Here is a 14,429-nt window from a genome sequence, read left to right as displayed (position 1 = left end):
GGCGCATACAGACACACAGGCACTCGCGCGGCAGAGCTGCGTTTATTGACGACCCGCCCCGGGCGTCACACGGAAGTGCCTTCGGCAGGCTGGTCGGGCTGCGCCTCCTTCCTCTTGTCCTCCGGCTTCATGGCGGGGAAGAGCAGCACCTCCTGCAAAGAAGGACACCCTCAGCGCGAGCCAGGCCTCCGGCCTGCAAAACGCCGCGGCGCGCAAGTCTCGCGAGAGCGCGTCTCGGCCCGGCCCCGGCCCGGCACGTGGCCAGGAGCGGCGTTCGGCGGCTCGGGCGGCTTCCGGGGGCGGGGCGGCGCCCGCGGATTCACGTGACTGCGGGTGTTCAGCTCGGCGGGACCGCGCGGCTGCCTTTCAGCCGCGCGCAGCATGCGCCGCCGCTAACATTTACCTTGATGTTACTGGAATCCGTAAGGAACATAGTGAAGCGATCGATTCCCATGCCCCAGCCAGCTGTAGGAGGAAGGCCGTACTCCAGTGCGGTGCAGAAGTTTTCATCAATAAACATGGCTTCATCATCACCTGCAGCCTTTGCCTAAACGAGAAAATAAGCAATAAAAGGCAGGGTCGTTCAGAGCTAGATACTACTGGTTCTACTAGTTGCCATCAGAAAGGAGTATGTTTGTAGCAGCCACGTAACTGATAAAACCAAAGCCTTATGCAGCCACAAAAGTGAGTAACAAATGTGGGAAGTTTCATCACCTGGAAAAAGAAAGCTGTGGAAGCTAGCTGTACAGGTGCTTCCAAATCAAATCTAAGCTCAACTTCTTTGTGATCTAGAAGTTTCTTTTCTAGACAAACGCTCAGCCTCTTTGCTTCGGTAAAAGCAGTCTCCGGAGACATATGGCAGCAGACCACAGTGGAATAAATTGCTTTCAAAAGCTTCTCACGTTATCACTTCCAAATCCCCCTTTAATGTTTGCAGAAACAACTAAGAACCAGAATCATTTGAATCACCAGCAATTGCTCTATGAAACAAGATTAAACAGTTGTTTTTTTCCCCTCTCAGGTAGAAAGATTAAAATCCCTGACACTGAGATAGTAATTAATACTTCTTACATAAATTGGCTCTAACAGCCTCCAAGTGCTAAAGGTGATGATAATAAAAATGCAGACTAGTCGACCCCCTCAAATTTACAAAATGTCAGTGTTGAAACAACTAACATTTTGGCATACATAGTTTCAAGAAAGACTCTCCCAAAGTATTAAAGTAAACTTTTCTGCCTGAGTCTGAAATCCTGAAATGTGGACTGCCACCCTTTGACTCAATTTCCCCCTTAAGTTTTCAGGCAAATTTTCATTCAATACATACATAATCACAGGTCTGCATAGACTAGTCATAATCAGACAACAGCAGCAAACAAACATACAGCAGACCCAAGGAGAAAGAAATCTTTAATAATATTCACATCTTGAACATCTTGAAATTTACTAACAAGTAAGTTAGTTAACGTATTTTCCTGTTTTTGATAACTGTTTAATCCTCTCAGGTACCGTGAAGCCATCAGAAACAGTAGGAATAACAGGAAATCTATTTCTGCAGACCACACCATCTGACCTCAATCATGAGTGCACACACGCATCCATGTGTGTGTATATGTAATTAATAACAAAGTCAGTTTGAGTTCCTCCTTTCCCAGACTTATGTAGAGTCACCTAGTGCTATCAATTTCCAGGCATAATAATTTCCAGTTTGCAGCTCTATTCTGGGAAACAATTTAAGAGAGCTCAGAGTTCTGAAAATTAGACTCAACGTTCAAACTTTTACTGAACGTGGAAATTTATTTAAGAAACTGGAAGAATTATGATGTATGATTACATGAAGGCTTCATTGTGGAAAAATAACTCACTTTCAATCCAAGTAACACAGAGAAACACTCTGCACATCTGCTTTTTTCAGATTAGTACTTCAGCTAGAAAAAAAAGCATGCTATTCCAAAACCTAGCAGTGCTACTATAAACTAATCAACAGAAGAGTTTAGACGTGTTTACCTTAGAGCAAGGTTCCCTTAAAAGGAAGTAAGTTTTAATGACAGGCTTTCACTTGAGTGAAGAACACTCACTCAAAGTATTAACAACCCATTTCAGCAGTAGGGACTAGTGACAGATTTTGAATTAGACATAGAAAATACTCTTTACTTACATGCCTAAATCATTGGTTCACTATCAGCAAACACCCTACCTTGGCCTGATCCTCAAAAAGCTGCCGCTGCCGGAAAGGATCATTAAGTTCTGTGTACGCATTGCACACTTCCTTCTTCATCACAAAGAGTTCAAAACGTTCTGTTAGTCCTCGATGAGTGCGATGCCTATATCAGAAAGGCAAATCAAACACACCTTAAAATAAATAGCTTTACAAAAGCAATAGAGCACATGCATGACTTCAGGAAGTCTACCCACATTTAGCAGTAACAGCTCTCAAAACGTTAAGCTACTCAGTATGAGCATACCTGTTCTCTGGATGCTGGGCTTCAAAGTTCAAGAACAAACACCTACCTGGATTGGTGTAAGAACTAACAAACTGGTATGCAAGACCAGTATCTCCTGTTCACAGGTGACTTTTTTTTTTTAATAAAGTAGGAGTAGAGGATTAAGGAGTTACATACTGTGTCTTGTACTCTTACCACTTGGCTAGAGGACTCATGATCTGAGGGTGATCACAGATGAATGTTGGGTTGATACAAGTGACTTCCAGAAATTCACCGACTAACTGAGAAAACAAAAGCAAAACTTGTGTAGAGTACAGTATCACTTTCCAGCACTGCCTTTCCCAAACATCTTATACGGAAATAAGATGTTTGGGAAAGGCAGTGCTGGCAAGTGATACTGTACTCTTCAGTACTGAAGAACGTACCATAAAAGTGAGAAGTTTCTCAACTAATAATGCATAATCATTGTAATGGTCTCATTAATAGAACACATACGTCCTAGCTGGATAAGAAACAATGATATTTTTTTTTCTGCTGCTTCACTTATTGGCCTTTGTTATGATGTGCAAATGAAATTATGTTACTATTTTTGTTAACAGGTTCTATAAGGCAATATGCTGAGTACAAAGGAAAAGACTTAATATAGTTAATAAAAGAGCTATAGGGGAAGCCTACCAGTTTGATAAGATACATACAAAAAAACACATCTCTTGAAAAAAAATTGACAAAGATAAAGCAGATTTTTTAGGGGCATAGGAAAACAGTTTTCATGCTAAAATTCTCTAGATCTCATATTAAGCAGATATCAGTCAACTACATTTTAGTGTAGACAATAGGATTTTGATAAAACAAGTTTTATCACTGTCATAAAGAAACAGTTTTAGCCCATGTCAGTGTATTTTGTCACATGCAGCTAAACTTGTTCTGAAGAGACTTCTATTGATACAGACAGATCCTGAAAGACGTTAGGACTATCAAAAAATCACTGTTACTTACTCTGTCAAGAAGCCTGGCTGTTGTCCTGGGAGGTGGACACTCAACATTTCTTGCCACACAAAGGTCATCAAAGAACCTGCAAGTTTCTAAAACAGTTGTAGACAAAAAATTTGAAAAGCCATCCAGGCAGCCACATCTTTTCTTCCTGCATACTTCAAAATGGTTTAGAGTAGTTCTTTAAATCTCGATAGTGGAAAACATTAATAGCAGAAATCATCATGGAAAATATTAGCTCAAATGTCAGTTTCAAACGCTACAAAAATAGTAGGGTTTGTCTTTGTTTTGTTTTTAATCAGTTTACACTAAAATTTAAGTTATTTCGCATTTCGGAAACTCAGAAAATAGTTACATACAATCCCATGTCATAACTGTCTGATATTATTATTTAAAATAAATTAAAAAAAAAAAAACACAACACTAAAGTGTATGAACTTGTTTCCTTACATATTATGATTTCAAGAATAAAATATCAGATACACCAACTTTGAAGAATGCCCAAAATAGTCTTACTCCTAACCTACGATCACAGGCATGGAGGCTCAATTGCACAAAAGACAGAAGAAATAAGAAATAAAAAGCCATGTTTCATTAAAAGATCAAGAACTCCTCAGATTACGTCTTCTGAGTATACAGCATTATATATACTCCACAAAGGAAGAGGTGTAAGAATCAGAACTTGCTAAAAACTGCATGGCACGAAGGCTTCATTTCATTCTGGACTCTCGCCTAACAGATAAAACGAGAGCAAGTCAATCGCATGTACTGATACCACTTCAAAAAAGCAGCTGACAGACTGCAGGCTGAGGACTTCAAACCAAGGACTTCAAACCTTTGCTCTGTGTGTGTTAAGAATAATAGGACACGCATAAACACCATCTAACCTTCAGTTTCAAAGGACTCAGCTGATGGAAATTTCACTCCTAGAACCTTTTCCAATTCATCCACCATGCTAATGCGTCGGAAAGGAAGGGTAAAATCTATCTCATATGCCTGTCCATCTTGACCATCTGGATGATAAGTGATCTTGTAGCTTCCAGTAATATGTTTCACCATCCCTACAAGAGTATAGAAGAGAGTACACAACATAATATACAATTCTTTCTGGAGATTCTTATTCTTTTTTAATTAATATTGCATATGTCACCTGAAAGCAACTTCTCTGTAATTTCCATCAAGTCATGGTAGTCCGCATAAGCCATATAGAATTCACAAGTTGTGAACTCAGGGTTGTGAGTCAAATCAATTCCTTCATTCCGGAACTGACGCCCAATTTCATATACTCTGTCCAAGCCTCCAACCACCACCATCTAAACAAAAGGAAATTCTAGTAAATACTAACATTTTCAAAGAACTGAAAAGAGCTCATACGAACATAACTGCAACATGACCTGAAAAATCTGATTGAAGATTAATTTTGTTTCCACTAATCCACTGAGTCCACTGTTCTTCAGGAATAATCCTAATTTATTTAATTATTTATTTTAAAGAATGAGATATGCCCTTTCCGCTAAGAAGGCTAATAGCGCTCTTGGCTACACTAGGCAAAGTATTGCAAGCAGGTCAAGGGAGCTGATCCTTCCTTTCCACTCAGCACTAGTGAGGCAAAACCTGGAGTACTGCATCCATTCTGGACCCCAGTGCAACAGAGACGTAGTTACACTGGAGAGAGTCCAGTGAAGGGCCACTAAGTTGAATTACGGAACACTTCTGCAATGAGGAAAGGCTAAGAAAGGTGGGACTGTCTAGGCTAGTCAAGGCTCTAGGGGAAATCTTACCAATATAATGTAAATAACTGAAGAAAAAATGTGGAGATGGAGCCAGGCTCACTTCAGTGGTGCTCAGTGACAAGAAAAGAAGCAGTGCGTACTAACTGGAATACAGGATGCTCCATCTGAGTATCAGGTAGCTTTTGTATCTTGTGGTTGACTGAGCACTGGCACAGCCTGCCCAGAAAGGTTGTTATATCGCCTCTGGATATATTCAGAAGCTGTCTGGATATGGTCCTGGGCAACTTGCTCTAGGTGGCCCTGCTTGAATGGGGTGTTTGGACAGATGACCTGCAGAGGCCCCTTCCAACCTCAACCATTCTGCGATTCTGTGAGATCACAACAGGCTGGAGAATATAGGATTAACCATGAGGGGCTTGTATTTTACCTTATGGTAAAGCTCCGGAGCAATTCTCATATATAAATTCATATCAAGCTCATTGTGGTATGTGATAAAAGGTCTTGCCATGGCTCCGCCTGGAATTATATTCATCATAGGAGTTTCAATCTGTAAAATAATAACAAAATAACAGAATTTAACATTGGCATAAATATTTCCAGGCTCCTCCTCAATACCTACCCTGCTTTCACCCTTAGGGTATTTCTGTTTCCACAGCAGAACTCCGTAAAACAAGAAAACCAACCAACCACAGCTAGCCCTGATGAAAAAATCTCTGCATTTCATTTAGTCTTTGACATTCCAATATATGAAAACAATTCTGTAGTAAAGGCCGTTTCTCCCATGCAGTCAATAATAATGCAAAGAATATACACTATCAACTACAAGAGAAAGAGAGACTTAAGTTCAACATCAAATTCATGGAAAGAAGAACCTGACAGGCAAGTAACAAAATAAAGATGACCTTTGGAAAAATTGAATGGCAGAATGATTTACAAATCAAACCTCAGCCCCGTACTCAGAGTACACATTAAAGTGGCAAAACAATACAACCAGCTGCTCCTCTAAGTCTGCCCAAGTGATAAAAATGATTTTCTAATTGATTTTGTGGGAGATACACTATTTAATCTGCTGTGCTGACATACAGGCTTGGCTTACACATCAGCATAAAGAACTTCAGGATGCCTGCTATACCCTCATATCTCACTACCAACAAGAATTAATCTCCTGTTAGTAACCTCAAACAGGTATTTCATGATTCACAACAGAACTATTTATAGCAGTGCAGAAGAGGAACTACAATGAGACTCAGGGATTCTGGGAAAGAACAAAGATCAGGGCAAAACCAGAAGTTGATGTGTGATAACGACAGAACAAGAACGCAGCTAAAACTTTAAAAAGAGGAGGACCATTCTAAGATATGTATTAATATAGGTCTCTAAACAAGTATTTTGAATTAATGGGTTTCTCCAAACACATCTGCACTATAAATCAGGCTGAGCTTCAGAAAACAAAAAGCAGTGAGCATCCCAGACAGTACTGGAGTCAGAAATGCAGTTTAACTTCAAATTATTGAACTGACTGCAAACAAGCCCTGACAGTAACCTGAAGAACACGGTACAATATCTATGACAGTTCGGCTGCATTTTTCTCAAACTCAAGCTAGTTATCTGCCTGTGGTATGACACATTATGCCACATGGACACTAATGACTCAGCATTGACTCGTGCATCTCTAGGTCGCGGACCATTCCCTGACTCCTCTGCCTTTTATTTTGTTCATGTATTTACACTTTGCATAAATTAAGAAGGACTCTTATGGTTCTCTTTCATCAAATTATTGTCAAAATTGTATAATTTGTAAGTACTAGATTAAAAGCAAAAAAAAATTGAAGAAAGATTTTAAAGCCATTACATGGCAAGACAGAGGACATAGCACAGGTTCAGACTGCTTCATCCTTCCTCTGCTCTCAAAAAACTCCACTGGCAGATTTTGCAGATTCATCTGATAAACTCTTAATGGAATTACATTAACTTCTAATCTCCTTGCTAACTGTAAAGTACAACTAAGAATCTGGTTGCAACAGAGAGCAGAGCTACTATTATTTTCTAATATACTACTCTTCAAGAGAACTTAAGATAAAATTAATTTTACTTACAGGAAGTAAAATCTGCATTTACCTCCAGAAGCAAAATGCCATTGCAAAGATGTCACTTCTACCTTATATTACTGAAATAAGGTAGTAGCTTGAAGTACTACCTTGATAAATGTTTTCTGAATCATAGGCTACCAACTGAGCAATAGTCTTAGCTTTAAAAAGAGAGAAAAAAAACAGCTCCTGTTACCTGAAACTGATAAACACACTGTGTTGAGGTAATTGCTCTCACTCTATAAATATTTTGCATGTGAGCTTGAATATATGGTATCCCTGAAGCTGAGAAGCCCCAAACACATTGAGTATGCAGACAGAAACAAACGATAAAGCCTTACCTCTAGGAAGCCCAATTCATCTAGAAAGCTCCGGATATATGTCACAATCTTTGCACGGGTTATAAATTTTTGCCTCACATAATCATTAAGAATTAAATCCAAGTATCTCTGACGATATCTAGTTTCCTGAAAATAACAAATATTTTTAGAACAAGCTAGACAAAATGTACTGCCAAAGAAAAAAGTACCAAAACAAGACAAATGGCTCTTTGTTCACCGATACCATCAGCAGATATAAAAGGTCATCCATTCAGAACTACCTGTCAAATCCCCTCCAAGAGTTACGGGTATGGCAGGTACCTTACCTTATCTTTGAGGCCAAAGTGAAGATGAGGCAACATGTGCAGGCATGGAGATAACAGAGTTATTTCATAAGGAATAATACTCAGTTCCCCTTTCTTTGTTTTCCCGGGATTTCCTTCTACACCAATAATGTCCCCACGACGCAGCTTGTTGTTAATACAGAAATATTCTTCCTCAGATTTGTAAAGCCTGTAATTAAAAAAAAAAAAAAAAAGTAGGTAGTTTTGCTTGAAGTTCAACATTCTAACTGTCCTGCAAGTCTCTCCTCAGGCCAAATTCTTAAAAACAAGAATTCTTCTAAGAAGCAAGCCATATATAACAGCCTAAGCAAAACATTACCTGCCTACCTAAGCGAATCCCTAGCCGAACAGCTTAGCTAAGGCGATGAAAGAACTGGATGCCCAACTACACATTTCTAAGTCCTACAGCACAGTTCAGTTTAGAATGCTACTGGGAATACTTCTACTTACCTGGAATTTGCCATGACCTGCAACTTGACTCCTTCACCACGAAGATCATAGAAAATCAGTTTCCCTCCAGAGGCACGCTTTGCATGGATTCGACCTAAATACCAAAAGCATGCAGAACACTGAGAAACACGTCCGTAACAGAAGGACACAAGAGCAAAAGCCACAATATTACCACCACCCGTAAAAAAGATTGTCAGTTCTGAATTTATCACTAAATGTGGAAAATCAGCAGTTAAAGTCTTAAAACTAACATGACTGCACAAAATTTCACATGAGCTTTGGGTCCTGGAGCCAAAATCATAACGTGATGTTATACTTGTAAGGTGTGTTGCAACAATCCACTCAGTCTGAAAGCCTGTCCTGAATAGTGTAACACTGCTACAGACTTAGCTTCGTGACTAAGAGGACCAGCAAAATTTGAAAACAGACCACCCCATCTCTAAAACCAGCTAGGACTTAGCTCTGAAAAGCAACAGACCATCCTTCTGTATTCCAGATTAGCTTTTACCTGCCACTCTCACTGTAATGTCTGTCAGGTGGTCTCCTGGCTGCAAGTGACTGTATTTCTCTATAAAATCTGAGAGAGATAAGTCTACGTGGAACTTGTGGGGATAAGGATCTTCGTTGGTTCCCTGCAGCTGCTGGATTGCATGGCTACGGATCTTGTAGTATTGCTGTTAACAAGAAACAAACAAGACCAAATGATTTTATTAGAATCTTAAAGTATTTTACAAGTTAAAACACTGCTACCCTGACTTAGGAATATGTAGCTACCCTGACTTAGGAATATGTATCTCTCTCCCCCTTTTAACCATTTAGCTCATTCTGAATAAAAATTAAATGTAAATCAACAATACTTATTCTCAAAACAGTAATAAGCACAGGGCCAGATTCTCACATTTGGATCCAAGTTTTCCTCATCGGCACCAATGTTATTCTCAGAGTCAGAAGTCAAGGAAGGCTTATTTGAATGCTTTTCACTTTGCTCTTTCTGCTTTGCCTCTTTTTCAGCTATTTTTCTTTCAGCCTTCAAACGCCTCTTCAGCTCGCTGTAAAACAGAAGGAGAACAGATGCAGCAGGTATTTTGATACTTGTTGGGGAAGCACTTGGCCAGATTCTGCCAAGACCTTACTGTAAAAATAGCCCTGTCATTTCCCTTACTCTGCCCTAAAGTCAAAATAATACTCAATATTAAATATACTCAAATTGAATATTGTGTAAACAGACCTTGAGGATGCGTTCCCTGGAAGCCCAAGGATCCTCTGCAGGCCCCCTTATACAAGCCTTCATAGAAGCAGAGCTACCCCACGCAGCAGGAAAGTGAAACAAGGCAAACTCTCCACCAGTTAAAGTCAGGCTCTACTTCAGATTCCCGCTGCCGCCTTCACGGCCCGTTCCCCGTGGACGACAGGGCCCCACAGCCCCCGGCCCCGCCGGCCGGGACTTCATGAGGAAAGAGGCGGGTCCGGCCAGATCACAAAGCACCGACCTGCTTTGGTCATGAAGCGCCTGGCGCCATCGGAGCGCGGGCGCGGCTCTCCAGGCCCAGCCGCGGAGCCGCGCAGCGGCGGAGCTCAGCATGGCGCGCCCCAACGGATCACCTGGCGGTACACGCCGGACGTTCGCTTAGCTTAGCTCAGCTCAGCTCAGCTCAGCTCGCCTCACCTCAGTTGCCCTGCCCGGCCCGGCCCTGCCCGCCCACCCTCACTTTTTACTGAGGCGCGGCTCAGCGTCCCCCGCATCGCAAGCCCGCTCCGCTGCGGCCGCCATCTTCGCTGCTCCCGCGGCGCTTCCGGTGCCGCGGCGCCTGCGCGCCAGCGGCGGCGATGGCGACGGGCGGGAACGCGGCGGCCGGTCGCTCGCGGCGGCTCTTCCTCTGGGACGACGGGAGACCGATGCAGTTCTACGTGCGGCCCGGGCTGACCAAGCTGCGCCTAGCGCCCCTGCTGCTGGCGGGCGGCGGGCGGCTGTGCCGCACCCAGGAGCCGGGCGCCGTGCTCTTGGCGCAGCCCGGCGAGGTGGTGCCCGGCGGGGCCGTCTCCACCGAGTACGTGACGGAGTGCGTGGAGCGCAACCAGCGCCTGCCGCTGGAGCCCTTCCGGCTGCCCGCTGCGCCACCCGCCGCCTCGCCGCGCGGCCGCCTCGCCTTCACGGAGGCGGAGGACGCGGCGCTGCTGCAGGCCGTGCGCGAGCGGGGCGGGAGGCGGGTGGGCGGCAGGACGCTGTGGAAGGAGCTAGAGCGGGCCGGCCTGACGCGGCACACCTGGCAGGCCATGCGCGACCGCTACCTGCGGCACCTGAGGCCTCTGCACGGGGGTGAGCTGGGGACGGCCTATGGGGGGCGGGGGAGGAGGGTCGCGGCGGCGGCCCGGGCCTGGCAGCCATTGCCCGCTTCTTCCCGCAGAGCCCCAGCAAGTGGAGGAGGAGCGCGCACAAGGCATGGGCATTTTCGAGGCAGCGAATCGGGAGTTTGAAAGCGACGAGGTGAGCGTCGGCGGCCGGCCCGGGAGCATCGTGTGAGCTGTGAACTATGTGGCTTGTGATGAGCAGCGTCTCACTGCAGCGTGTGCAGTAGGGCCCATTTGTGTAGCTTGATTCTCTGCCCAAAGTTCAGCTGAGGAGATTATCGTGACTGTTACGTGCTATGATGTGTTTAGAGCTGTAGTGGCAGCTTTTACCTTGGGCATAGAACGTTCATGCAGTTGCATTAACGTTTATCCTTGTTTTTTGTACTTAGATTGTTCAGACTGGGAGGTTCAGGCAGGATATTGAGAAAAGGTTTTTCACCCAGAGGGTGGTCAGGCACTAGAAGAGGCTCCCTAGGGAAGTGGTCACAGCACTGAGTCTGCCAGAGTTCAAGAAGAGTTTGGAAAACACTCAGACACGTGGTCTGATTTTTTGGGGGGATGGTCCTGTGGGAACCCAGAAGTTGGACTCGATGATCCTTGTGGGTCCCTTCCAACTCAGATATTCTATGATCCTTTGAAATATTCCCTTATATGTCATGCTTTTCTGTCATCTTGTATATCCTTGTTAACATACATTGCTTCACTGCAGTCACTGAATTTAGATCTGTCCAATAATTATTGAGTGTCCTTATATGTCAAAGAAAGTCATGGTGGAAGATGGTGATCACAGGGTAGCAGTAATAACAAGCTTGCTGGGAAATATACCTAACTGATAATTCCTCTTACTTACAGTCAGGAAGTGACACCTCAGACACTTTAGAAGAACTTCCTACACAAGTTGGAGGAGGAAAGTCTCCAGGTGAAACGGCAGCTGGTTTGAAGACTGGGATGGAGGACTGTGCTTTCCCTGGCACTCAATTACAAAGGGAAGACAGACCAAGAAGCACTTGCTCTTCTTCCAGTGTGGTACAAGTAGTGAAAACTATGCGGCACTTCATGGAAAGATTTAATGTGGATCTGTTCACTGTTACACAGGCCTTTCTGAAAAACACTGGTGAAGTGGAGACTACATCATACTTTCTGCAGACAGGGCAGCGTTTGGATGGATACCCTGTGTGGAGCAGAGAGGATGATATAGAATTGCAAAAAGATGATGAGCATGCCAGAAGTAAATTGATAGCAAAATTTGGAGCTGAAAACGTAGCAAAGCGAGTAGCATTTAGGAAAAGTTAGATAGTAAAGTAGATGGAAATGACTGTTCCGGTACAGTGGTAAGAATTTGATAAAAGCAAGATCATCTCAGAAATGCAAATGTGATGGAGAATGTTATATACTGTTCTAAAGTTTCAGAAATGCTTTAAAATAGTTTTTCTAAGAGGCTGATTTTGTATTTTTAAGGTAGAGTATACTGAACATTTAAAAGTAGAAAATGATGAAGAGAGAGATCCTATCTAGTAATAAGTTTTCTCAGTGAAAATTTCCTTTAAACTCTATACTTACTATATAAGCCATCTGACAGTTTGGCCTGTACTTTACTGTATGTAGAGGATTTTGAATGAGGTTGGCTCTAAAGTGAGACAGACTCTCATTAAATACTGAAACCACTGTCTTATTAGTACATGATATCAACCTTCTGTTACATGTATCATTTCAGAATGCTGTGGATGATCATCTAGGAACTTACTCTGCCAGCTGTTGTCACTACCTTATGTTTTTGTTAATGGACCTTGATTAGTAGCTGACATACAGAAATGATACCAGTGAAAATATAACTGTCCAAAAAAGAAGGTCAAGAGCATTCATGTTAGATGTATTTGAGGCGCTCAGTCTCATGAATAAATGCTGAGATCTGGGAACGACTAAAAGGTTCACCAGGCCATTATACTGTCTCACATTACAGAGATCTCGGTTAAAATCTCAAGCAAGTGTGCAGTCATCTCAATTTTTAACAACTTACAACAGCTGTTTTCTAGTACTAATATTGCAGGATTTGTTTAATAACATTAAATTTACCATCTGTCCTTGTGATTTCAAAAACAATTAGTTCTCCCACAGTTACAGGTTGAAGAGTCCCAAGTCTTCAGTCTGGGCAAAGTAATGCTTCTGCTTAGACTGACCATGTAGTCCAGTTTGAAAAAGTATACCACCTTTCAGGGTCATATGCCGTAGTTCTGTCTAGCTGTATCCACTTCAGACTTTAAGTCAAAAATGTGCTCAGAGTTAATTTAGGTATCTTTTAGTTGTGTAACGTCTGAGGGAGAGAGAAAATCATTTCTCATATATGGTCACAATCTGAAAAAACTCAGTACATAGAGCTTGAAATTGTGTTTTGGTCTCTATTATTATTTGAACAATCAGTTGAAACAACAGCTAGGCACCAGTCATTATTTATAACTCCTGTTAATCTGGAATTAGCTCATCCTTTTAGTGAAGTAAAATGGATTATAAAAGCAAAGATTGATTTTTAAAAAAAATTAACATTTTTTTTTAAAAGAGTCATTCAGGGTTGTTGCTTACTGCAGTATGGTACTCAGTAAAATTAGGTTGAATTAGGAAATTGCTAGTTTTAAGGCAAATTCAAATTATTATTGAAAGTCAATGATAGCTTAGTATTATGAGATTTCTATTTCAGAAAACCAATGTACTGAAGCATCCACTGACTGACTTGTAATGTTGACCACTGTTAACCAAATAAATGCCAAAACTTTTAGACTGTGCAGTGTTCTACTAGACAGGTCATTTCTTGCTGAAACAGTTAGAATGGTTTGGTACATTCATGCTGCTCAGACTGATTCGTTGGGACTTGTGGGGAAGACCAGACAAGCACTTAATAAGAGATTGCAAGGTAACATAGTAAATAAAGTAGTAAGATTTAACAACAATTAATTTTAGAATTAAATTTAAATTTAATAATAATTTAAATTTAATTTAGAATTAAACACTTCTGGTTCAAAGCATTCTGTCTCTGCCTACTCTCGTGATAAAAATAATTTCTCTGCTTTGTTTTTACCAAGGACACAGTTATAGTCCTTTGGCTATGAGACACGTTGTCTTTCCACATTCATATTGGGGGCCCTGTACTATTTTATTAGGAACGCTTTCTGTAGCCCAAGGAAGTATACGTGCATCTTCCTTGTATAACTGCCTGGAGCAGCTATATTTGTAAACATGGAAGAATGAGCAGAGTGGTAATGCAAGTGCTGGAACTTTGAGTTAAAGACAAACTTAAAAGGCAGATACTATTCATTCTGCAATCCATTATCTGGAGTTTGGGTATTTCCTATTTGCTTCCTTTCAGAATTAGACAGCGTTCATCAATATCAATGCATTCTGGCCATTCATAACTACAGTGAGTGAATTCTGCCCATTCATAATTAAATTGCCAATAAAGAACTGATTGCATGCACTAGGTTGGAGAGCAACAGACAGGAATACCTAAGAGTTAGTTTCTAAATGTCTCCTTGACTAGCGGCTTTGCCATCCTACACTTTATTGGTATAAAAGCTCTTCTGAACTTGTAGAATATATATATACACCTGACATTTGTTTCTAAACAGACTGCAGCAATCTTTACTTATGCATGTGCCAAAGGATGTAGCCATAGTTTTATCAGTCATACTGTCTTGAAAGTTTGGACATAACATCTTACATGCTG

The 14,429-nt window shown here is 41.9% G+C and overlaps 2 protein-coding genes across 3 annotated transcripts; one reads left to right on the top strand and one right to left on the bottom strand.

Annotated features, from left to right (window-relative positions):
* Window positions 1–20: 20 nt before the first annotated feature.
* On the bottom strand, window positions 21–10,236 carry KARS1 (lysyl-tRNA synthetase 1). 2 transcript variants are annotated; one of them, XM_035336645.1, is made up of 14 exons: window positions 10,075–10,236; window positions 9,264–9,414; window positions 8,874–9,039; window positions 8,366–8,459; window positions 7,898–8,084; window positions 7,593–7,718; window positions 5,592–5,711; window positions 4,582–4,744; window positions 4,319–4,492; window positions 3,438–3,523; window positions 2,637–2,722; window positions 2,195–2,321; window positions 404–547; window positions 21–152 (listed from the first exon to the last, which is right to left on the bottom strand). In XM_035336645.1, exons 1-14 carry the CDS (start codon window positions 10,134–10,136, stop codon window positions 66–68), a joined length of 1,773 nt encoding a protein of 590 aa, XP_035192536.1. In that variant the 5' UTR covers window positions 10,137–10,236; the 3' UTR covers window positions 21–65. The 2 variants fall into 2 exon arrangements, with proteins under 2 accessions (XP_035192536.1, XP_035192535.1); XM_035336644.1 differs by lacking the exon at window positions 10,075–10,236 and adding an exon at window positions 9,856–10,048.
* On the top strand, window positions 10,193–13,491 carry TERF2IP (TERF2 interacting protein). The gene is made up of 3 exons (XM_035337086.1): window positions 10,193–10,682; window positions 10,771–10,850; window positions 11,567–13,491. Exons 1-3 carry the CDS (start codon window positions 10,193–10,195, stop codon window positions 12,005–12,007), a joined length of 1,011 nt encoding a protein of 336 aa, XP_035192977.1. The 3' UTR covers window positions 12,008–13,491.
* Window positions 13,492–14,429: the final 938 nt, after the last annotated feature.

The sequence above is a fragment of the Oxyura jamaicensis genome, chromosome 11, assembly GCF_011077185.1.
Source record: "Oxyura jamaicensis isolate SHBP4307 breed ruddy duck chromosome 11, BPBGC_Ojam_1.0, whole genome shotgun sequence".
In the NCBI taxonomy this organism is placed as follows: Eukaryota; Metazoa; Chordata; class Aves; order Anseriformes; family Anatidae; genus Oxyura; species Oxyura jamaicensis.
This window is presented reverse-complemented; position numbering and strand designations above follow the sequence as displayed.

Bases quoted from the DNA above. Each gene is read 5' to 3' on its own strand.
- KARS1 (XM_035336644.1), bottom strand. From the start codon at position 9,947: ATGCTGAGCTCCGCCGCTGCGCGGCTCCGCGGCTGGGCCTGGAGAGCC. The intron at 9,415-9,855 runs GTCGGTGCTTTG...TCTGTTTTACAG, and splicing joins GCGCTTCATGACCAAAGCAG to CGAGCTGAAGAGGCGTTTGA. The intron at 4,745-5,591 runs GTAAAATACAAG...CCTTTTGTTTAG, and splicing joins CTCCGGAGCTTTACCATAAG to ATGGTGGTGGTTGGAGGCTT.
- TERF2IP (XM_035337086.1), top strand. From the start codon at position 10,193: ATGGCGACGGGCGGGAACGCGGCGGCCGGTCGCTCGCGGCGGCTCTTC. The intron at 10,683-10,770 runs GTGAGCTGGGGA...TTCTTCCCGCAG, and splicing joins CCTGAGGCCTCTGCACGGGG to AGCCCCAGCAAGTGGAGGAG. The intron at 10,851-11,566 runs GTGAGCGTCGGC...TCTTACTTACAG, and splicing joins GGGAGTTTGAAAGCGACGAG to TCAGGAAGTGACACCTCAGA.